Below are 24,116 nucleotides of genomic sequence, written 5' to 3'. Positions count from 1 at the left end.
ATTGAAATTCCTTTCTTTCTCTCTTGCCACCACTAAAATTTACATCACAAATATAAAATTAAGGGAAGAATCTTCACTTAGGAATAGGCAAAAATCTAAAAATTTGATAACACATTAGTTGGCTAGGCTATAGAAAAACAAGCATTCTCATGGGTTGGTGGGATATAAATTTCCACAAGCCCCTATGTGAAGGCAGTTTGTCCATATCTACGAAAATTACAAATTCACATATCCTTTGACCTAAAAATTCATGTTGGGGAGTTTATCCCGTGGCTTTATTATACATATGAAAAATGATGTCTGCTACAGCCTTATATGTAACTAGAGGCCCGGTGCACAAAATTCGTGCGGGGGGTGTGTCCCTCAGCTCAGCCTGCGCCCTCTCACAATCCAGGACTCCTCGGGTAGGGTCCCTAGGACTGGCCGGCAATCAGGGCCTATCAGGGCTTTCCTTCCCCTGGCTGCTGGCAGCTAGCCTTGCCCCCGCTGCTACCACTGCTTGCCATCTGTGAGGTGCTGCCTTCCCCTCTCCCCCCGCCCCACCACCAAATGCCTCCCTCTTCAGGCGACAGGTGTGGGGTGCGATCACTTGGCTGGCCTAGGCCTCCCTTTGCAGGGCGATCGCTGGCTGGCCCCGCACACCCGCCACAGTATCGCTGGCTGGTGGCCTGGGTCTACCTCTGTGGGGTGATCGATTGCGGGGCCCCCAGATCAATCGCCCAGCAGAGGGAGGCCAACCCACCTGCCATGGCACTGCCAGCCGGGTGGCCTGGGCCTCCCTCTGCGGAGCGATGGTGGAGCAATGGCGTGACTCCCCGACCAATCGCATCGCACCTGCCTTGGCTGGCCTGGTGCCAGTGCGTGTCATAGATAGGTCGTCTGGAAGGTCATCTGGACAGTCTGGATGGTCGTTCTGCTGTTCGGTTGTTCGGTTGATTTGCATATTACTTTTTTATTATTATAGATAGCAACAGATCAGAAAAACCCATAGTCCCTAACAGGAGACTAGTTAAATTATAGTTCATCCTCATAATGGAATAATATGTACTGTCAAAAGAACTGAGGGGCCTCTCTGTAGAGGGATATGAACAGATCTCCAAGATATGTTATTAAGTAAAAAAGCAAAGGACAGGGCAGCATGTCTAATAGGCAACCTTTTGTGTTTGAAAGAAAAGGGGAGAGCATTAAAGAGCCTGCATGTACATTGCTCGTGTGAACATAAGGAAAGTCAGAGATTAGGTGATGGTGACTATGCACTCAGGCTTTGCATTCCCTCTGCTTCTCTCCCTCCAGGCTTGCAGCCCTTCTGGCCCGAGAGGGACTCAGCCTGAGTGTGCCTCAGGTCATCGTCAACTGCTGCTGTGAGCCCCTTGCCCTTTGCCCTTCCCTGCAGAGCCAGCAGATGTCATCTCTCCTGACCCACCTGGGCATCCTGGCCCAGCTGCACACCTCCCACTGCCTGGAGGACCTCCCCCTTTCTGCACAGAGCTCCCCAAAGCCATCTGAGAACCCCACATCAGAGAAAAAGCCCAGCTCCTCCTCAAAGGATTCATCACCCTCAGCCCTCACCTCCTCTGCCTTGGCCTTCCTTAAATCCCGCTCTAAGCTGCTGGCTACAGTGGCCTGTCTGGGGGCTTCCCGGGGATCAAAGGTCACCAAGCCCAGCTTGTCATGGAAGGAGCTTCGTGGCCGCAGAGAGGTACCTCTCACTGCAGAACAGGTAGCCCGGGAGTGTGTTCGCCTTCTGGAACAGTTCCCTATGCTGGAGGCCTCGCTCCTGGCAGCCTGGGAGCCCCTCCGAGGGTCCTCCAAGCAGGAGCAGAGTCTGGCAGCGAGTCTCTGTGGCCAGGCTAGTCTCTCTACCGTCCTCCTGGGCCTGCATTCTCCTGTTGCCCTGGATGTGCTCACTGAGGCCTTCAAGGAAGCCCTGGTGGCCAGAGATTGGCCCCGGGCCCTTCAGCTCACTGAAGTGTACGGTCGAGACATGGACGACTTGAGCAGCATACGGGATGCAGTCCTGAGCTGTGCTGTGGCAAGTGGTGAGCAGAAAGCTATATCTCTCTCCTTCACTACTGCTCATAACATTTAGCATTCACTGAGTGTATCATCACATTTGATCCTCACAGTAACTCTAGAGCAGTGGTCAGCAAACTCATTAGTCACCAGAGCCAAATATCAACAGTACAACGATTGAAATTTCTTTTGAGAGCCAAATTTTTTAAACTTAAACTTCTTCTAACACCACTTCTTCAAAATAGACTCGCCCAGGCCATGGTATTTTGTGGAAGAGCCACACTCAAGGGGCCATCTTCCCACGGCTCTAGAGGAAGATGCCACCTTAAGGGTAGGAAACTTGCCCAAGATAGTACGTGGTGGAGCAGCGCTTATAACCTAGGTCTGTCTAACCTTAGAACACATATTCATAACCAATATTCTCAACCCTGCATATCAGAATCATTGGAAAATTCAGTAAACCACAAATATCTGAGCTCCATCCCCAGAAGCCTGGGATGGAATTAGGTAAATGTTTACTTTAAAATGAGGATCAGCAAATTTATTTTATTTTTTAATATATTCTTATTGATTTCAGAGAAGAAGGGAGAGTGAGAGAGAGTTAGAAACATCAATGATGAGAGAGAATCATTGATTGGCTGCCTCCTACATGTCCCCCACTGGGGATCGAGCTTGAAACCTCGGGCATGTGCCCTGATTGGGAATGGAACCATGACCTCCTGGTTCATAGTTCAACACTCAACCACTGAGCCACACTGGCCAGGCAAATTTTTTCTTTTAAGGGCTTTGAAATCCATAAAGTCTCATTTGAAACTACTCAACTCTTCCATTGTAACATGAATGAAAGCAGCCATAGAGGATATAGAAACAAATGAGCATGCCTATATTGTAGTAAAACAATTTATAAAAACAGACCCTAGGCCTGCCTGACAAACCCCTACTTGAAAAGCTCCCCAGGAGATTTTGATGTGTGACCAGAGTTGAGAGCCAGTGACCTACAGCACTTCACTTGGGGGAGCAAGATCGTGTAGTGTAGTGAATGGTTTCTGGGTAGAGGGCCTGGCTTCCCTGTGGAAAGAAGAAAATCCATCCTGAGGAGGGGGAAGAAATCCCCTGACTGAATGGTTATGCAGTTTTCTCTGCTTGGAGTCTGTTTTTCAGCTCTGAAATGGGTGCGGGGAGAGAGAGAGATCTATTGATAATGATAGAGGATACTGAGGGAGTGAAACTAGTTTATCTGAAATAACGTTCAAGTAGTTATGTGTGGCACAGAGTGGAAATTGCAGGAAAAACTAAAAGTTGCACTGACTCTTTGAGTCTGAAATATTGCTATATGTGCAGCACGCCAGAAGATGGAGAGCTTCATCTGTTCTGTCTCTCCTCTCTTCGTGCTCCATTTCTTTCTTCCTATTCTTCCTCTCTTTTCTCCTTCTCTTCCTCTCTTTTCATAAAGTCTCATGACTAAGTTTGCATAAAGAGAAACAGAGGGTATAACATTTCTCCTTGCCGTGAAGTAGTGCTTCCAAGTGTCAAAACTAGTTAGGGTCAGATGGATCTTAAAGATCCTCCAAACTCCTGTTTCCTGAAATTGAACAAGGCCCTTCTCTTAAGAAGTGACCTAGCATGGTCGGTGTGGGTCAGTTGGATACGTGTCATCCCTGCACCAAAAGGTTGTTGGTTTGATTCCTGGTCAGGGCACATGCCCGGGTTGTGGTCTCAGTCCCCAGTGGGGGGCTGCAGAGGCAGCAATCAATGTTTTGCTTTCACATCGATGATTCTCTCCCTCTCCCTTCCTCTCTCTCTAAAAGTCAATAAAAGTATTAAATAAATTAAAAAGTAGCCTGGACTCTGGAGCTCTTCTGGTGCCAGGCTTGCTGCCTCTGGGCATCTTTTTGTCTTGTAGACCAAGAAGGTTGGCAGTACCTGTTTCCTGTGAAGGATGCATCCCTGAGAAGTCAGCTAACCCTAAAGTTTGTGGACAGGTGGCCCCTGGAGTCGTGCCTGGAGATCCTGGCCTACTGCATTTCAGACACAACTGTCCAAGCTGAACTAAGGTGTGAACTACAGAGAAAGCTGGCGGAGCTGCAGATGTATCAGAAGGTACAGATCCTGGCATCAAGAGAAAGGAACTGGATTTCTCACTCTGTTACCAACTGTGTCTAGTCTCTTCTCATGTGAGGTGGAGTCTAAGAAACAAAATCTAGGACTGGCTTTTGCTTTGCATCTGGCTTCTGTTCTTAAGTGAACAACGAGGAGGCCTCCCGTCTGGGTCTTACTTTATTCACTCTTATAATTTTAACATTGGATGATGCTTTATAGTCCACAAAGCCTTTTCACATATACAGGGTGGGGCAAAAATAAGTTTACAGTTGTGTGCACATGAAACAGAGTTTATTTTTGTATTATTATTTATTAACTAGAGGCCCGGCACACGAAATTCATGCATGGGTAGGGTCCCTAGGCCTGGCCTGCAATCACGGCCAATCTTCCCTGGCTGCAGGCAGCCGGCCACACCCCCTGCCATCGCAGCCAGTTGCCCTCTGTGTGTGGAGCGACCAGCGGGGCAATCGGGTCCCCCGGCGCTTCCTGTGTCCACCACCACCCACCCCTGGTTCCCTATTCCCTGTCAGGCGATTGGAGCCTGCCAGCCGGGGAGAAAGACCAAGAAGTTGGCCGGCAGGCCCCGATGGGGTGATTGGGGCCTGCGAGCTGGAGGCAGCTCCTGCATTGATTGTCTGCCCCCTGGTGGTCAGTGTGCATCATAGCCGACCAGTTGTTCCACCATCTGATCAATTTACATATTATGCTTTTATTATATAGGATTATATAGGATTATTGTATTTTCCATACGAACAACTGTAAACCTACTTTTGCCCCACCCTGTATATGTGAGTTTGTGTATGCTTTATGTCCAATGTGGGGACTTTGTTGTTGTTCTTCAAGAGTTTTTCTAGAGCTTATTTCATAATATGTTTTTTTAAAAGATTGTTTTAAATCTCAACTAAATTTAAAGAGCCATTTTGAAAGGATGAATTTATTTGAAAAGTGAAAGATTATTACAGGATGTGTATTACATTCAAGATCAAGAGGCTCAGGGAGACAGATTTAGGTGATAACAAATATAAAATATAAGCTAATTTTCCATGTGTACTTGGAACTGAACAGAGCCCCACAAGGGAAAGGCAGGTGAAAAAGATGTTCTTTCCACTCTTGCTCAGCAGTTTTCATTAGGAGCTAAATGCTGCATACAGGGTGATCCCACAGAGCATTCAGGCCAGCAGAATGTCTTGGGTGGAGTTTTGAGATGGAGGAGCATTGGGCAAGTGACCCTAGAACAAGCTGTTACAGAAAGCTCTGAGAACTGTCCTCACAAGTGAAAGGCCCCCATCCTGCCCTCACCACTCAGTCTTTGCTCCCTGATTGTGCTTCCCCGGTAGGTTCACTCTCCTTTAAACAGTCTTTGCCCTATTTGCTCCATTCCTCCTCTCTCCTGGCAAGTTATGACAGCTGGCTTTGGCACAGAGACCTCAGGATGGCTCATCCCTGGAGACTCCAATGACTCGTTCATGGAGGAAGAAGCTGCATTGTGGTTTGATAGCTTTTCCTGTCTTTTCTTAGATTCTAGGTTTGCAGGCTACCCCAGTGTGGTGTGACTGGCAGACCCTGAGGAACTGCTGTGTTGACGACCCATCAACTGTCATGAACGTGATTCTAGAAGCAAAGGTACCATTTTCCTGAGTAATATCCCCCTTCCTTCTCTTTTCAGAGTTACATCTCTCTGGCTAGTTGTGTAGACCCTTCCCACTTATCAATGTCCAAATTTTTTTATAACTACATCACATTCTTTTTCTGGTGTGTGTGTGTGTGTGTGTGTGTGTGTGAGAGAGAGAGAGAGAGAGAGAGAGAGAGAGAGAGAGAGAGAGAGAATTACCAATATACAGAGAAGTATAAAAATAATAACAGTTGATGCTTTTGTGCTATCACCTTGCATTCATTTTCTGCACTGTATACACTGGGTACAAGATGTAGATGTAGCAGTGGAATTGCTGTGTCATTGGCCAGGAGCATCTCACCTTCATTAAGATGTTACCAACTGCTCTTCAAATCAGTTGCCCCGGTTATACTTCCACTCCCAGTTGCTATTGCTCCATATCCTTACTCACTTTTGGTATTACCCCACTTTTCACTTTTTGCCAATAGGACGGTATCTCATTGTTTTAATTTTCATTTCCATAATTAGTAATGACTTTGAATATGTTTTCATGTGTTTATTGGACATTTGAAAGCTATAAAGAATTTGTCTACCTTCTAAGGAGCTGATATACCATCGTTCAAAATGTAGACATGCTCATTCAGATGTTCAGCCATCCAGGAAACATTTACTGAATGCCTGTTATTTGCTAGGCTCTGTGCTAGATGGTGGTGAAACAAAGATGATTAAGCTTAGTCCTTATGCTTGAACAGCTCACATTTTGGGAAGTGGGCCGATGAGAGACAGTATTCCTAGGAAATTATTATTTATCAAGTGACAGAAGTAAGCCCAGATTGTAGTAGGAGCATCAGCGGGGCATCTGCGTAGCCTGAGAAACAAGGAAGCATCCTGAAGAATACAACACCAGGCAGAGTTGTGAGGAGGGCATCCCCAATGCCACCATGTTAGAATACTTGGACAAAGCTCTGGAGATTCTGTTCCCTGAAATTGTGATCCAGAGTTCACAAATTGGGGGTGAGGAGTAGCAAGGAGGGACATGGGTGGAATCCAACCCCAAACATGTCTGTTTGGCCCATGCAGTATTGGTCTGCAGAATTTTTATTTTTTATATTGATTTCATTGCCAACATTTTAAAATAGGGACCTTTTTAATTTAAAAATTATTTTAATTTTTTTTAAGACTAATGTCTCTGGACGGGCACATTCCTGTGGCCATAGTCAAAGCTGAGTAGGCGTTGTCTCCTTTGGATGGCCTTCTCAGTCTTGCCCAGTTACACTGTATCTCTCAGGGCTGACACCAAGTGTCAGTCACTGTATGTCTTCTGCTTTTCTTTTTTATAATACAGCTGAGATGAAAATCATATCGTTAACAGTCACCCTGCTCCATCATTTTCATAACTTACCTGCCCCTCTAGTCCTTTGAGTTTATGATCCCACTTTAACCCTTTAGTGAAATTCCCTTCAGCACTTACCAAACTTTCTGGGGCTTTAGCAGACTCGAGAATGCTGAGAAAAATCAGGCAAAAGCTGCATGAATGCCAAGGCCAGTCATACAAAGGTATTGAAGGTGTGTGTGTGTGTGTGTATTTCCTTCCAGGAGTATGGACTGTGTGAGGAGTGGGGCTCCCTGTACCCCATTCCAAGAGAACAGTTAATCAGCCTACATCAAAAGCATCTTCTTTATCTTCTAGAAGGAGGAGATCATGAAAAGGCTCTGCAGGTAAGCCTCTAACTTTTTCCATTTGGGCGGGGGTAGGGCGGTACAGGAAGGTTAGTGAAATCGGATGGCTTTGTTCCTGCTTAATTTTGTGCAAATATTTGCGATCTCAGGTCTGCCCCTTCTTGTCCTTCAGGAGGTGGTTATAGTCTGAATCTTGAGCAGACTGTGACTAGCTCCGCATTAGGTAGCAGAGGGACACCTGGGTCCAGGATTCTGCTGGATCCTGTCAAAGCCATCATTTGTGGAGCTGGGGGGTATGGTGAAAAAAATGAGGGCAGAGAAGGAGTTAGTCTAAAATGCATAAATATTTTGTTCTCAAACAAAGCAAGGCTGGACTACATGTTCTACAAGCTTCACTTTTCTCCTCTACCCTTCTCCTACAACAGCTTCTGCGAAGAATCCCTGACCCTTCCATGTGCCTTGAGGTCACAGAGCAATCTCTCGACCAACACCCTAGCTTGGCCACATCTCACTTCTTGGCCAACTACCTCACCACCCACTTCTATGGAAAACTGACTGCTGTTCGACACCGTGAAATCCAGGCACTGTACATGGGATCCAAGGTAAAGAGGAAAAGCGGGTATTGGAAAAGCATGCTCGAGGGAGAGACTGTTGGCCCAGCTCCCACGACAGAATTTGCCCTGTCAGTGGCTCTTCACCCGCCATCTTTGGCCTGTGCTATATAAAATCTTTACCCTAGCAGCCCACCATATCCTAGCTGAGTCCCGTATGACTTGTCATTCTTTTACTGCCCCACCTCCAACGTGAATTTTATCTGGTCTTTTTAAGTTCTCTTTATGCTATCCCTGGCATCTGCTGTATCAATTCTGAGCATGTATTAGAATCACCTGGACTTTTTGTTGTTGTTGTTTGTTAATCCTCACCCAAGGATATTTTTCCCATTGATTTTTAGAGAGATGGAAGGAAGGGCTGGGGAGAGGGGGAGGGAGAGAGAAAGGAAGAGGGGGAGGGGAAGGGAGAGGGAGGGAGGGAGGGAGAGAGAGAAGAAGAAGAAACATCAATTGATTGCCTCCTGCTTGGGCCACAACAGGGGACAGGGATCAAACCTGCAGTCCAGGTACGTGAACTTGACCAGGAAGTGAACCTAGGACCTGGGCCAATGCACTATCCACTGAACCACACTGTCCATGGCACCACCTGGTCTTTTTAAAAATACCAGCAGTTGACCTCCACCCCCAGATCAATTAGAACTAAATCTCTTGCAACAGGGCCTGGCTGTCTTCCAAAGGGATTCTGGTGTGAGGATTTAAAACTACTGCTTGATAAAGGGTTAATTGTCTAGGTAATATGATGAGGAAATAGGCCCTTACCTTTGATACATAACCTTAGAGACAATAATAGAAAAAAATCATAAACTAGAAAAAGTAATCCAGTGAAGGAGTGTTTGGAGAGAGATGGGGCCTCTGACACTCTTCTAACAATTCTGATTGGCAGTCAGATAGACTGCCCACAAACCGAATGAGCACTGGGACAGCCAGGAGTATGACCACTGGCCCACTTGCTAAGAGTTCAACTACATAAAATGTTCCTAAAATGTTTCTTTTGATGCATTGTACCTAAATGGGGGACTCCTTGAAAACTGGCAATGAGCAGAACTAATGAATGTATTTCAAGGCTAGTGATAACAAACTCCAGAAGTTCAGAATAATCATTCACCTGTAGGATATTGGAGATGCCAGGTTAGGCAATCCATGGATATCATCTTAAATTGCTCATTCTAATAAAGCCTTAAATGGACAGAATTGTGGCTTTAAGGTGAGACAGAGCTCAGCTATTTCTGAAAGGTCTAGGCCAGAGGTCAGTAGTCTACCACCTGTGGACTAAATGCACTCCTGAGCCTACTTTTGAAATCAAGATTTATTGGAACACAAGTGCATGCATTCACTTGTATTATCTGTGGCTTTTTTCCCACTACACTGACATATGGCCCACAAAGTCTAAGATATTTACTGTCTGACTCTTTACAGTAAAAGTTTGCTGACCCCTCCTCTAGGTGAAGGTACTTGGAGTGTACTTTTTTTTTTTATTATTGATTTGAGAGAGAGAGGAGGGGAGAAGCGGAGGGACATCAATGTGAGAAAGAAACATTGATCAGCTGGGGATCAAACCCACAACCTGAGTATATGTCCTGACCAGAAATCAAACCCACAACCTTTTGGTGTATGGGACAATGCTTCAACTGAGTCATATCCTATATAACAAAAGCTTAATATGATAAGTGTCCGACGATTCGACCAGTCTCTATGATGCACACTGGCCAGCAGGGGACACATGCTCTGACCAGTAGGTCAGATTGCTGCTAGGGTCCGGCTGATTGGGACTGGGCAAGAGGGGCTGGACACGCCCTGGAGCCCTCCCTGGAGCCCTCCCGCAGTCCCTTCCCAGCCAGCCAACCTCCCGTGGTCCCTCCCAAGCTGGATTGCGAGAGGGCACAGGCCAGGCCAAGGGAACCTACCAGTGCATGAATCCGTGCACTGGGCCTCTAGTAAAATATATAAACATAAATAACAACATCTGTATATGAAACAACTATATCATTTCTAAAATAGCCTGACAGTATTTATTACCACTTGGTTAATCCTATCTGCTGAATTTTAAGTATCATTTCTAACCCTAAAACTAAATTTGGTTCAATATATCAAATATTAGGCTGCTAAATGCCATAAAACATATTATACATATTAACCTTTTGCACTCGGATGTCAAGTGTGACTCGACACGGTTAGCATCGGTAGCAGCTCTTTTTATACTCTTTGAATGTATCAATAATTTGAAATGTAAAAAAATCCAAATAAATAAGTTTGTATGAAAAGAAACTCCAGTTTTTTATTCTACTGCCACGCTTTGTAAAATCTGGGGTATTTAAAAAATTAAATCCCGAGTAGAATAAAGGAATCGAGAAAAAAGCAAGCGAGTGCAAAGGGTTAATTATGTTAAGTAATTAAAATTTCCACCTATTCAACCACTTTTAGTTTTATACACTCCCTTGCGAACTACTATACTGGACTAAATTTTTTTTAAATTTTTTTATTTATTGAGTTGAAAGAGAAAAAAGAAACATCAATTTGTTGTTCCCCTTATTTATGCATTCATTGGTTGATTCTTGTATGTGCCTTGACTGGGGATCAAACCCACAATATTGGCGTATCAGGACAATGCTCTAGCCAACTGAACTATCCAGCCAGGCTGGACTAAAATTTAATTCAACAAATCAATCATAGTATATCAGATCTATAAGTTATCACCTAAAGAAAAAATTGATAATTTTCATACTGGTTTTTATAAATAAACTTGGCCCCGATCTGCCTGGCCTGCACCCTCTCGCAATCTGGGACCCCTTGGGGGCTGTCAGAGAGCTGGTTTTGGCCCGATCCCCACAGGCCAGGCCAAGGGACCCCACCGATGCACGAATCCGTGCACTGGGCCTCTAGTTTTTTAATATTTTTTAAAATATATTTTATTGCTTTTTTTACAGAGAGGAAGGGAGAGGAATAGAGAGTTAGAAAAATCGATGAGAGAGAAACATCGATCAGCTGCCTCCTGCACACTCCCTACTGGGTATGTGCCCATAACCAAGGTACATGCCCTTGACCAGAATCGAACCTGGGACCCTTCTATCCACTGAGCCCAGCCGGTTAGGGCTTTAATATGTTTTTATTGATTTTTTTTTTTTTTTTTAGAGAGAGAGAGGAAAGGAAAGGAAAGAGAAAGAGAAATAGAAACATCGATGAGAGAGAAATATGGACTTGTTGCTTCCTGCACACCCCACACTGGGGATGGAGTCTGCTACCCAGGCATGTTCCTTGACCAGAAATAGAATCAGTGATCTCTTGGTGCATGGAACGACACTCAACCACTGAACCACACCGGCCGAGCTGGCATGTGCTTCTTGTTTGCCGTCTGGAGGATTTAGATAGGAGTCCAGCCTTGCTTCCTACAAGATTACTAGCCAGTTTCAGTAGTTAGCCATGTACCCTTGGTCCCTAGCACCTTCCCTTTCCCAGTAAGAATCTCGGCTTTCTTCTGAGGTTTGGGTACAGTTTTCTTTACTCTGTACCCCACAAACAGGTTCTGCTGACCCTGCCTGAGCAGCACCGGGCCAGCTATTCCCACTTGTCCTCTAAGCCCCTGCTCATGCTAGAGCAACTGCTCATGAACATGAAAGTAGACTGGGCCACCGTGGCTGTGCAGACTCTGCACCCGCTGCTAGCCAGGCAGGAGATCGGCTTCACCATGGACGAGGTTGACTCACTGCTCTCCAGATATGCGGGGAAAGCCCTGGACTTCCCATACTCTCTGAGGGAGAAACAATCAGGTAACTGCCAACACCCTGGGGGGGGGGGGGGGGGCGGTTCCTACATGGAGTAAGAAGTACTATGCTACATCCTTAGTTTTAATTTATCCTCTTTTATTACTTTGAGTTGATGGGGATTGAAAGAGAGTAGGAGAGATCTTGGTCTCAGAGGAAGTAGCAAGCTAACCAGAATTTTTAAATGGTAGATCATCACTGTGTGCTTGATGGCATAAAGGTTTGGGAAACGAACGTATTGGAAGTGGTCTCTGTGTGGCCTTGGTGCAGAAGGCCTTTAAGTGCCAGAATGTATAGAGGGTCTCAACAGCTACCACTGGCATGTGAGCTGACTTGGCCTCTTCAAGAATGAAGAAAATGAAGTCAATATGGGCTGATGCTCCCCTCCAGCTCTTTTGTTCTTACTCCCTATCCTCCAGTGGCATTATCTTTCACTTCCCTCTGGACGTACTTCAATTTATTTTGTAAAGTCCTAGCACCTACTTTATTTTCTCATGTGCCTTTATAAACATACTTTGTTGAGGACTTTCAGAAGTAGGCTTAGAAGTGCTCTACCATTCCTTTTATACCTGGTAGGATCATGGAGTGATAGCCAGTGAAAGGAACAGGGCTTTGAACTAAATACCTCGCACAGTGAAGATGCTTACGGTAGAACGATATTCTAACAGCATTTTCCTCTCTACAGATTCTGAGATTCACCTCCAGGAAAGTGTGGGTCAGGCTTCAGACCTCGAGACCTTGACTAGGTCACCATCAGCAGAGTTCTCTTCCGCTACTGCTCCTGGTCAGGGTAAGGACCGGTTCTGAGAGTTTCCCAACTTTTAGTTCAATCTTACAGAATTCTGACTTTCTGATTCTTTTACCCCTTTTTTAAATATCCCATTACAACATCCTTACTGTTTTTCTTGGTTTGTTCCACTTTGTATACCCCAGAAAATTCAGCATATAGTTGACCCTCATTATTTGTGGTGGTATATCTTTAGTTTCTACTAACACTGACTTAGTGAATACTGAACCACTGCTGCTAGGAAAACTATGTACACGGGTGTATATAGATTCATATCACATATATATCTTTTTCTTAATACATTTTTATTTATTTCAGAGAGGAGGGAAAAGGAAGAGAGAGATAGAAACATCAGTGATGAAAGAGAATCATTGATCGGCTGCCTCCTGCACGCCCCACACTGGGGCTCGAGCCCGCAACCTGGGCACATGCCCTGACCGGGAATCAAACAGTGACCTACTGGTTCATAGGTCAACACTCAACCACTGAGCCATGCCAGAGGGGCAATCACATATATATCATATATATATTTACATATGATTTAGATATATATCATATATACAGATTAGATATATATATCACAGATTATAATCTTAAATTGAAAACAGTTTGTACCAGTAGATTCTATTTTACTTATTTTACAAAAGAGAAAAAGAGGTTCAGCAGTGTTAAGTGACATGCCTGAGGCCTCCCACTATTGGTACTAGAGTTGGAATTCAAGCCCTGTTCAGCCAGCCCCAGAGCTGAGCGTCTTGCATGCACTGTCCTGTCTCCTACCATCTCCATCTTCCATCCTCCGAACTAAAACAAGAAAGCAGAATATCACCCTTCAACCTGTCAGAAGGCTTAAATTACTCACTGCTCTGCATGTCTCTGAAAGCACTATTAATACTGATTTTAAGGTTACAAGTAAATTTTAGCCAGTAGGCAAATTCACAAATATGGAATCTGTTCATAAGGAGGATTGATTGTATTTAGTCCTCGGGTTTATTCTGCTGCTGTGCTGCACTTAATTACTTATGTCCATCACCCACACAGGAGGCAAGCTCCTTGAAGGCTCGGCCATGGGCTGGTCGCCCCTTTTTACCATCCCTCCCGCTCTCCCGCACAGTGGCCTATACTCCAGCCCCTTGCACAATGGCCTACACTCAAAAGAAGCTCAGCAAGTGTTTGTTTTGCCAGCAGTTGGAGCAGGATTCTGGGGAGAGACCTATAGCCTGTGTTCTTTTGGGTGCTGCTGAGAGTCACTATGTTTCTTTTTCTGTGACCTGCCAACATTGCTCTGCAAGGTGACAAGAAATCTCCTTAGATGCCATAAAGAAAGACTGTGGCATTTCATGGCCATGCTTTGGAGAATTAGTCATGCTTCATGGTAACCTTGAAGGGAGGGCTCAGACTTACAGGTGTATAAGCAGCTTCACACGTATCCGCAAGGCGGCCTGAGCAACTTTGGTTTATGTTTTTGGGTTTTTATTTTTAGCTTTTTATTATGTTTTAAAACACAGGAGTAGAGAGAATAGTGCAATGAAGTCTTATTGCCCAGCTATAATAATTATCGTCCCGTGATGACCACACTTGTTTCATCTACACCCCTGTCCTTCTACTGGATTATGTTGAAGCAAATCCTAGATATAATTTTATTTATAAATATATCAGCATATATTGCTAAAAGTAAGGACATTTATAAAACAAAACCATAACGTTATTATCATACCTAAAAACAAGTTAATGATTCCTTGTTATTATCAACTACCCAGTCACTATTCAAATTTCCCCGGTTGTCTCATGAAGTTTTTTTTAGAATTGCTTTTTCCAGAATCAAGATCTAAATAATGCTCACACATGGCATTTGGCTAAAATATCTCTTAAATCTCTTTTAATCAATATCTTCCCTCTCCCCTCACCCCCTATTTTTTATTTGTGGAGGAAAGTGGGTCATTCGTCCTGAAGAGCATCCCACATGCTGGACTTTGCTGGCTGCTGCCCTGTGGCAATCTGGGTCTTTATCCCTATATTTGTAGTGTACTCTGGTAGAGATATCTTAGACACTTGATTTGATTCAGGCCTAATATTTTGGGGTAAGTATGTTTTATGGGTGCTTGTGTGCCCCCCCATGAGGAGATACACAGTGTCCAGTTGTCTCTTTTATTGTGATGCAGTCACCCAGTGATAATCATTAACTGCCTTGTTATTTCACTAGGGATTTGTAAAGTGGTGAAATTCTAATTCTCTCATTCCTTCCTCATTTATGAGCTGAACTATTCATCACCTTGTCTCTGACATCTGCCTCTGACTCCCAGGTGTCTCCATTGTACGTTCCCCCAGTCCGAAGGAGAGGAGTGTCCCACAGAGCCAGCCCCCTCTGGAGTTTGTGCCCCCAGCGACGCCCCCGGGCAGGCACCAGTGGGTACCGGATGAGAGCGAGAGCCTCTGCATGGTCTGCTGCAGGGAGCACTTCACCATGGTGAGCAGCATCCGACTCTGGCTCTGTCTGAGGGAGAAACTAAAGAGAAACTCGAGTTTGTAGTCACCTCATGTCCCCAAGAAGATTATTGGTATTTTCAGAAGAATTACCAAATCTAAGACTTCGGATTTATCTTTGACCTGACCAGGGAGTATTTTTTGGATTCAAGCAGGTGGTAGATGTCCTGAAAGAGCCTTAAATTCTAAAATCTTTGCCATTCTTATGAGAAAACATAAAAGAGGCAGACTGATAGAGCAGGACTCTAAACATCAGAAGACCTTGTTCCAAGCTCCCCTGTCTTTCACAATAAGACGGGTGACTGGTAATGGTTATATGTGCTGTCTCTGGGAGCAGAAGACCTGGGTTCTAATCTCAGCTCTGCCTCTTATTAGCACTGTGACCATTAACTTCTTCAGTCTGAGATGCTCACTTGTAAACTCAGGATGATATGTCATTTGGCTCATGTCATTGTAAGGGCTAATTACATAACAAATGTCAACACACTTAACACAGTGCCTGACTGGTATATTACTCAGTGCTGATGAAAACGAGGATGATGTAAATTCTCTGTGTCTGTCTCCTCCTCCTTTATAAAAGAGGTGAATATGTTTACCAACCTCTTATAAGGAAATGAGGTAGTGCTTGTGAGATACTTTGAAAAAAGAACACGTTTTCATCATCATGAATACCATGGAGAAATCTGCTCTGCGTTGGCTGAGGAAGTCCCTCCTTCTCCACTGTTTTTTGCTATATATTTACATGTTGCCTCCACAGACAGGTAGATCTTATCAGGAGCCATTGCTAAACTGCTCATGACTTACTTAGGCACCTTTGCTCCTCAGCTGAGAGATATCTTTAAATCTCAGCTTCTCAAAGGCAAGCACTACTGAGTTCTTTCTCAACAGAGGCCAGGCACCTGGTGTTCTTCGTAAGTCACAGGGGCTGACACCAAGGATAAATGGATTAACTCTTCTACTCACAGTTCCCGCAGTCTTACCTCCTCTTCCTCCCCTTCCTTCTCTTCCCTCTGACACCCCTCAGTTTAACAGACGTCATCATTGTCGCCGCTGCGGCCGGCTAGTGTGCAGTTCCTGCTCCACTAAGAAAATGGTTGTGGAAGGCTGCAGGGAGAACCCTACTCGCGTGTGTGACCAGTGCTACCGTTACTACAACAAAGAGTGAGTGTTCTGCAGTGGGGCTGCTACTGTTACTGACCACCACCCCTCCCTCAAGTCCTTGCACTCGTAGGAGGCTCCTTGTGGAGAGCATCTCAAATCTGGTTACAAAATGTTTTAACTTAACATTCACACTGAAATGCCATGAACTCTACAATGAAACGTTTGTCCTTGGTCAGAGAAACTTCTAAGAAAGGAAATAAGAGTGAGAGGAAGCCAAGTATAAGGCTCTTACGTGACGTTTTCTCTGAGATTAGGACATTTGTTCTACTACAGCCCATGCCCTGACTCGGGTCACTGATCTCAGTTCACCAACCTCCTCACCTTTGTTACAGCCACTCTTGCTCCAGTTGGTCTCAGCTGGACTTCAAGGGACATATTCCTACCTGCTGAATGTTTGGGCATCACTTTCATCAGCTCTAATCTATCTAGTCATCCTGGCTTGTTATCCGTAATTACAAGAGTCTTTCCAGTAATCCTGTGTGTTCCTAAACACAGTTCACTTGGTGACAAATTTCAGAAACTGCTCATCCCTCTGCTAAGACAGATCAGGGCTGTGTTGGCTGACTTGGTGTTGCTCAATTATTCCCACTACTTCTAGCAGCAGAGGAGGCTGAAACTAAGACTCCCAGGGCATATGAGCCAAAGCAACTATCCAAAAGCAAAATTACTTTGAATTTTTCATGTTTTACTTACAGACTTAAATAGATTTTACATTTTCTTCAGAGGTGTAACAGCATTTTTGTGTTTGTTTTAAAATGAACATTTTTTGTCATTATTTACCATGATGATTACTGATGTTGTAGGAAGGAAGACATGCCATGCTTATACTATAGTTTCTGTGACCCTGGCATACCACTGCCTCCCTCAGTGTGGGGACGGGAGAATTATCTGTCTGCCATACTGCTGAGATTTGAAATGAGCAGTTAGTATTGATGGGGATTCTTTCACTCATTAATCACTCAGCAGTAATCACTTTGCTCTCAAGGAGCCCCCAATTAGCGGGAGGCAGCCAACAAACAGACCACACGGTCATTGAATAAGCACAGTGGTCAGGTGGGTTTCTGAGGTGTGGCACCTGGGCTGAGTCTTAGAGGATGAGAAGTTAGTAGGAAAAGAAGCAAAAACAGAGCATGCCCAGAAATGGGAGGAACAACTGCAAAGGTAAGGGTAAGGGTAGGAAAACGTGTGGGTCATAGAGGAAGTGTAAGTAGGTAGGAGATGTGCTAAGATTCTGGCCAGTGTACCTTGGACTTAGAGGCTGGCAGCTGAGCCAGGAGGACGTGGGCAGTGGCACAAGGCTTGGAGCATGCCCTTTGACAACATGGGTTGGGGTTGACCAGTGGGCTGCTCATGCAGGTCACGATTTATGACTCAGGACCTGAGTTCTGGCTTGTAGTGTCACCTGAAGTTGATCAGAGTCAATGGTAGAGTTGACTCCTTTGGACTTTTATGGGTTGAGCATAGGTTGTGAGTGGCAGGAGATGGTCTCAGGAGGTAGCCAGGTCAGGTCACAGGGGACATTGTCTGCTGAACTGCAATGTGAAAAGTTTTACCCTGAGAAGCTTCTGAAGAATTTTAAGCACAAGCATCATTTGACCAGATTTGCACTTTTGAAAGCTTGCTGTAGCTGTAAAGTACAGAATGGGAAGCTATGGAAAAGGCTTTACCAGTAAATGATGAGGACCCTCTCTGAGGCAAGGATAGAGAGAGAGATGGGGACATTTAAAGGGGCATTTAGGAGATGGAATGGACAGGAATTGGTGAGTGATTGGCTGACAAGTGAGGGAGAGGAAAGAGTTTTGGATAATTTCCTATCTCACTCGGGTCACGGAGTAAATGTCAGTGCTATACCAAGCTCAAATCAAAGAGAACGAGGAGATTCAGGAATTTCATTTTTTCTTTCTCTGTTTCCAGTGGGCCAGAGGAGAATCCAGGACAACCAGAAGGTAAGGCTGAACCACGTTGCCTGGACCTCTTTGTTTATATGCTCAGATTGGTTTTTCCTTCCTTGTCAGCTGCAATTGGCATGCCCTTCGACAGCATGGGTTGGGGTTGACCAGCAGGCCGCTCATGAAAGTCACCTCAGTCCAACCGGTTGGCCCAAGAAAATTCTTCGCATTTCAATCAAGCTCTTTCCCTTAAAAGTTTATCATCATATTAGTCTATCATTCTGGCCCATTACTTTCCAGCAACGAGAAGGCCAATAACCAAATAACTTGGACCTTAACTTATAGTAGGTTTTAAAATCATTTTTTAATATGTTTATTGATTTTAGAGAGAGGGAAATGGACAGGGAGAGAGAGAGAAACATCGATGTGAGAGAGAAACATATATCGGCTATCTCCTGCACACCCCCTATTGGGGGATTGAGCCCACAACCCAGGCTGTGCCCTGACCAGGAATCCTTTTTGTATATGGGATGATGCTCATCCAACTGAGCAACACCGGCCAGGGTGTTTTTTTTTTGGTGGTGTTTTTTAACCCCTAGGTTCCTGTTCACCATCATACTACCTCCCAAGGCTCCCTCGTTCCTCCTAATTAACCTCTGTTAATAGCTTTGGCCTATACTCTTCCACAGCAGGTTAATTTTTGAGTAGCCAGTGGCTCAGCAGTCCATTTGAGAGGCATGAACCTTTCAGGTTTGTGTGGCAAACACTGTAATACTCATCCCAGGTCTCCCCTGAGGAAGGAAGTTTGAGGTTCCTTAAGGAGGTCTCCTAGAGGAAATAAAAAGGACCAAGCAAAGAGAAAGGGCACTCAGCAGGCAAGGATCTGCCTGCAACTCACGCCAGCTCATGGGGCTGGGCTAGAATCGCCGGCTGGCCAGTGGCTGACACACAGATGGCATTCTCTTCCTAGCCCCGGACAGCGCCAAGAATGAAAGCCCACCATACTCAGCTGTGGTCAGAGTCCCCAAAGCACCTGAGGTAGAATGGATTTTGGACTTGAATGAGGAGGAAAATGAGCTGGTGCGGAATGAATTTTACTATGAGCAGGTAACAGCAATAAAATTCAATGGCCATTTGAGTTTCTTTATGATGTGTAGTAGTATGGTGGGAAATGCAGAGATAGGTGAACACAGCCTGGCCTTCACTTGCTTAGTTTAAACAATATGGGAGCTAAGACAAGTATACCAGTTAAGACAGAAAATGAAGAGCATCATAAGAAATGCACACGAGGAGATCAGGAAAGGCTTCCTGGAAGAGGTAGCATTTAAGATGAGCCTTAGAAGAGTGTAGAAGTTTGACAAGCAGAAATTTGGGGGTTAGGAGGGGAGTGAAGATAGGGGAAGGGCAAAGAGTGCAAAACTAAAACATCTGAGCAAAGGTTCAGTGTCATAAATTGCAGGTCAGGTGGAGAATTGGAGATGGTTTAATTTTAAGGGATAGGGTGTAGGTAGAGAGGTAGTAAAAGATAGGATTAAAACAGGCTATTTATGTTTAGGGACTTGAATTCTGCAGTAAGGAATATGTCCTTAGTAGGCATCAGGGACAGTGAAAGGTTCTGGAATGTGCTTTTGGAATATGAATTATCATCAGTGTGTTCAGTGACTTTAAGCAGAGGCTTCTCCAGGTGGTCAGACAAGCAAGGTGACCATCATACTCCAAGCCAGTAATAAAGAAAATCTGTGTTAGTGGGACATAGACTGGAAAGAGGAGGGTCCTGTGAACATTCCCAGGAAGTAGGGAACACGTGAACACAGCTGCTTTCCTCCCAGTAAGGTGATGAAACCTAGCAGCCAGAGCTTTGGCGGTGCTGCTTAGAACACATGGAATTTGTTTATTTCCACTTCCGCTTTGCTGTGGAATGTTGGCTCCTCCTTCAGTGTTTTCCACGCTTTGTGAAGCAGGAAGAATAAGTCCCACAATCTAACTACCTGTGAAGAACGCGTGGGTCCCTGAACTCCCTGTGTGCTTCTCTCTTCCTCCACACTGGCCAGGCCCCCAGCGCCTCCTTGTGCATCGCCATCCTGAATCTGCACCGGGACAGCGTTGCCTGTGGCCACCAGCTGATTGAGCACTGCTGCAGGCTGTCCCAGGGCCTCGCCAACCCAGAGGTGGACGCAGGGCTGCTCGCAGACATCATGAAGCAGCTGCTCTTCAGCGCCAAGGTGATGTTTGTCAAGGCTGGCCGCAGCCAGGACCTGGCTCTTTGTGACAGGTAATGGGAGTAAGTCTCTGTCCTTTTGCCTGGCAGTCATTTCTATCCAGCTTCTCTTCCTGGCCCCACTCTGAGTTTTCACCTCACCATCCTTTCTGCCAAGACATACTGAAATGTTTACATCACAATTTGATGTTAATGTCATGCTGTTACCAGATCACAAGTGGTCTTCCTCACCCTACCTGAGCAGCCTGTGTCCGTCCTTCTCTGTCCCTGAGTGCATCCTCAAGGCAAGGATTCTCTAGCTATACCCAGTCAGAAAGAACTCCAAGACTCTGGTTGATTTGTAGTTTAAGTCAGTTTAGGGGAGCACCTTTAATCACTATGGAACTTTCTGGCTTTTAAAGATGTGTTCTCCCTGAGTTGTCCAGTGCTTACCCTTGACCAAAACTCTACCCCAACCTTGACCAGATTCAGACTGTGGCCTCAGGGAGTTCTAATGAGAGACCTGTAAAGCACGCTGGGGACTGATGTATCCCTGTGTCACAGGTAGGAATCTGAGTCATAAAGTAGAAATATCTTTGGAAAAGGTATGATTAAGCCTCAGGTCCCTGCACAACCTGCTCTGCCTCCTTTTATTAACTTGACAGTGAAAACTCCCAGTTCTCAGCTTATCCACCCAGTTGTGTGACTCATGTTGTGTGTTCCCAGCACTCAGTCCTCGCTGAGTGGAAGTACCTCAGGCACTTCCCTGCAAACTCAGCAGCTGGCATAGAGTGCAGTGAATCTCAGCTTCCCCACTTCCAAGCTCTGTCACCTTGGACAAGTCTGTTCACCACTGTGGGCCTCAGTTTCCTCCTCTATAAAATGGGTATGACAATAATACTTACAGGGCTGTTACGAGGACAAAGTGAGAATATCTATGTAAAGGGCTAAGAACTGGGCCTACTACTCCAAAAATGTTAGCTTTGTTGTTATTTTTAAATATTTTCATTGATTTCAGAGAGGGAGAGAGAGATAGAAACATCAATGAGAGAGAATTATTGATCGGCTGCCTTCTGCATGCCCCCTACTAGGTATCAAGCCCACGACCCGGTCATGTGCCCTGATCTGGAATGGAACTGTGACCTTCTGGTTTATAGGTCAAAGCTCAATCACTGAGTCACACCAGCCAAGCAGCTTTATTGTTTTTATTCACAAAAAACAAAAGGTTGAGAAAGATAAAAGGAGGTGGGACAAAAAATAGAAGGAAGTTTGAAGAAGTTAATTTCACTCATATCAAGAGGTACTAGATTCTACATCATTTCTCAAGTTGATAAATTAATAAATAGATATAACATGTTAAATAAAGTTTATAAATAACCATGAAAAGAACCAAAAAGCTACCAATTATCAGAAATGGAAAAGAAGGGTACACAGGGACAGAAACTCCTTCATATAGCAAAAAGGTAAACTTAAAGCAAAAATTAAAATATGTCTAAATACAGTATGGGGCAAAAGTAGGTTTACAGTTGTAAGTACATGAAACATAGTTTATTCTTGTATTTATTAATTATTGTGTTATTTTTCATATGAACAACTATAAACCAACTTTTGCCCCACCCTGAATATTTTGAATATTAATAATGTAAATGATATTAAAGTTTTATTTTTATTTTTTTAAATACTCAGATTGGGAAGGGGGAATAGACTTAACATTAATTCCTATACTTCCTTCAAAATCTATTATAGACTAGAGGCCCAATGCATGAAATTTGTGCACTGGTAGGGACAATTTGCATACTATGCTTTTATTATATAGGATGGAGGAAATAGCCACTTTAGGCTGAGGGCAGCAGAAGTTAAGGAAGTCCTTAGTTCAGTAGGATTCTCACCCACCCCCAGGTGGCTGGGGCTTCAGCAGTGGTTTCAGATTGCACATCCTTTCTCCCTCCTCCCTGCCCTCCCTCACTCCCCGCCACCCGGATTCAGAGACACCCACTCTGGAAAATCACTGTCTTTGTGCCCGTTTGCTGAGGGGAGTGGATACATCTCCCATGTGTGTTTAGAATTCTTGGTTTGCAGAGTATTTTTCTACTGTCTTTAATTCATAAAAAAACTCACACCCTCTGTTACAAATGAACAATATGTAGCGATAACAAATTTGCTTTTTCACACTGTACTTTCCTACTCCATTCCCACTAGCTTGAGAATCAGTAACGCACTGAATCCCTGTTCAAGGAAATCGGTGGACAAGTCAGGATCCACAGGGTCTTTTGCTAGAATTATGTTACAAGATTTAAGAACCTTGAGCACTAGACAGAATAATCCAGCTCTCTAGGCTTTCTGTTATGATAAGGTTTTGCAATCACCAGGTGTCAGGAGCACTGAAAGGTGGCAGTCTGAGTAGGCGGTGATGAGAGCCCATCTTTAGCCCAGGGAAAGGATGTCGAGTCCAGGAGACTAGAATCCGAGGAAAAGGCCAGGAAGCCCTGCCCAGCAGCACCTCCGGGAATGGTAATGATGTGAGCCCTGTGCTGACCAGGAGTGCAGGCCGTCCATACAGTCTCTGTGCTCTGTCCCACGCAAGCAGGGTTAAAAAGGACCAAAAAGCAAACAGGAAACTTGAGAGCTTCCAACATTCAGTGTAAAGGCCTTGCCTCAAGTAGAAGACCTGAGTGACCCGCTCCACATGTGAATACCTAACGTTTAATGCGTGCCTGCGACGCTCCTGACACTGTCCTAAGCCCTTTCACTTGGGTTATTTCATTTTTATATTCATTTTACAGATGAGTAAATTGAGACAGAGAAAGGTTAACTAGTTTGCCTAAGATCATGGAGCAGCTAAATGATGGAGTTGAGATTCAGAGTCTGGCTACAGCCATCTCTCAGTGTCTCTATACCTCTCAGCTCTCACTATCACAGTTCCATTGGAAATAAATAGCACACCTTTAAGCAGCAACTATTCTTAGTAAGACTCTGTGGAGCCTCATTGCCTTGTCCTTTTCCTCCCTGCAGCTACATCAGCAAGGTAGACGTACTGAATATTTTAGTTGCTGCTGCCTATCGCCACATCCCATCTCTGGATCAGATCTTGCAGCCGGCTGCAGTAACCAGGCTAAGGAACCAGCTTTTGGAAGCTGAGTACTACCAACTAGGCGTTGAGGTGAGACAAAGACAAAGCTTACTTCTACCCTACTGTAATGAATTGCCTTGCAAACAGGTATTGCATCTCAGTAGTTCTTGGCCATGAGCAAGTACCCAGGCATGACCAGTTTGCCTAGGTGGGGGGTGGGGAGAGATGATTGGCAACAAGGGGATAGAATAGGTCTTCGGGATTCTCAGGCCTTGATGTAAGTACCTCTAACTACAGGAGCTATTTTTCCTCCAGGTCTCCACAAAGACTGGACTGGATCCCACTGGGGCGTGGCATGCTTGGGGAATGGCCTGCCTCAAAGCTGGGAACCTCACTGCCGCACGGGAGAAGTTCAGTCGCTGTCTGAAGCCCCCTTTTGACCTCAATCATCTGAGTCATGGCTCAAGACTGGTACAGGATGTGGTTGAGTACTTGGAGTCCACAGTGAGGCCACTCCTATCCTTGGTAAGAGCACAGTGGATGAAGGGTCCGCTCAGGGAGGGAGACCCAGGAGCAGTAATGATCTGGGGATAAGATCAAGTTCCACTCGGCTGACAGTGGCAGGCTTGGGTTTTGTTCATTCTATTATAGTTTGATAAGAACTATATATGGTTAGATAAGTAATACAGAGTCACATTTTTTTAAAGCAAACTACAGAAAACTACTTTCAAATGATAAAAATCACATATAATCTCAT

The 24,116-nt window shown here is 44.8% G+C and overlaps 1 protein-coding gene across 2 annotated transcripts in view; it reads left to right on the top strand.

Moving 5' to 3' along the window:
• ZFYVE26 (zinc finger FYVE-type containing 26) overlaps nucleotides 1-24,116 on the top strand; it is a 69,613-nt gene that overhangs the window by 31,087 nt on the left and 14,410 nt on the right. For both annotated transcript variants that reach the window (XM_079767562.1, XM_079767561.1), the window contains exons 21-34: nucleotides 1,294-2,039; nucleotides 3,917-4,113; nucleotides 5,632-5,736; nucleotides 7,322-7,444; nucleotides 7,831-8,007; nucleotides 11,534-11,780; nucleotides 12,460-12,564; nucleotides 14,862-15,025; nucleotides 16,067-16,203; nucleotides 18,118-18,149; nucleotides 19,063-19,199; nucleotides 20,144-20,364; nucleotides 23,302-23,449; nucleotides 23,675-23,884. In XM_079767562.1, the coding sequence (XP_079623688.1) occupies nucleotides 1,294-2,039; nucleotides 3,917-4,113; nucleotides 5,632-5,736; nucleotides 7,322-7,444; nucleotides 7,831-8,007; nucleotides 11,534-11,780; nucleotides 12,460-12,564; nucleotides 14,862-15,025; nucleotides 16,067-16,203; nucleotides 18,118-18,149; nucleotides 19,063-19,199; nucleotides 20,144-20,364; nucleotides 23,302-23,449; nucleotides 23,675-23,884 (2,749 nt within the window). The remainder of the gene's footprint in view (nucleotides 1-1,293; nucleotides 2,040-3,916; nucleotides 4,114-5,631; nucleotides 5,737-7,321; nucleotides 7,445-7,830; nucleotides 8,008-11,533; nucleotides 11,781-12,459; nucleotides 12,565-14,861; nucleotides 15,026-16,066; nucleotides 16,204-18,117; nucleotides 18,150-19,062; nucleotides 19,200-20,143; nucleotides 20,365-23,301; nucleotides 23,450-23,674; nucleotides 23,885-24,116) is intronic.

Source organism: Cnephaeus nilssonii (genome assembly GCF_951640355.1).
Source record: "Cnephaeus nilssonii genome assembly, chromosome: 4".
NCBI lineage: Eukaryota > Metazoa > Chordata > Mammalia > Chiroptera > Vespertilionidae > Cnephaeus > Cnephaeus nilssonii.
The sequence above is the reverse complement of the archived record's forward strand: the minus strand, read 5'-3'. Positions and strand labels throughout refer to the sequence as shown.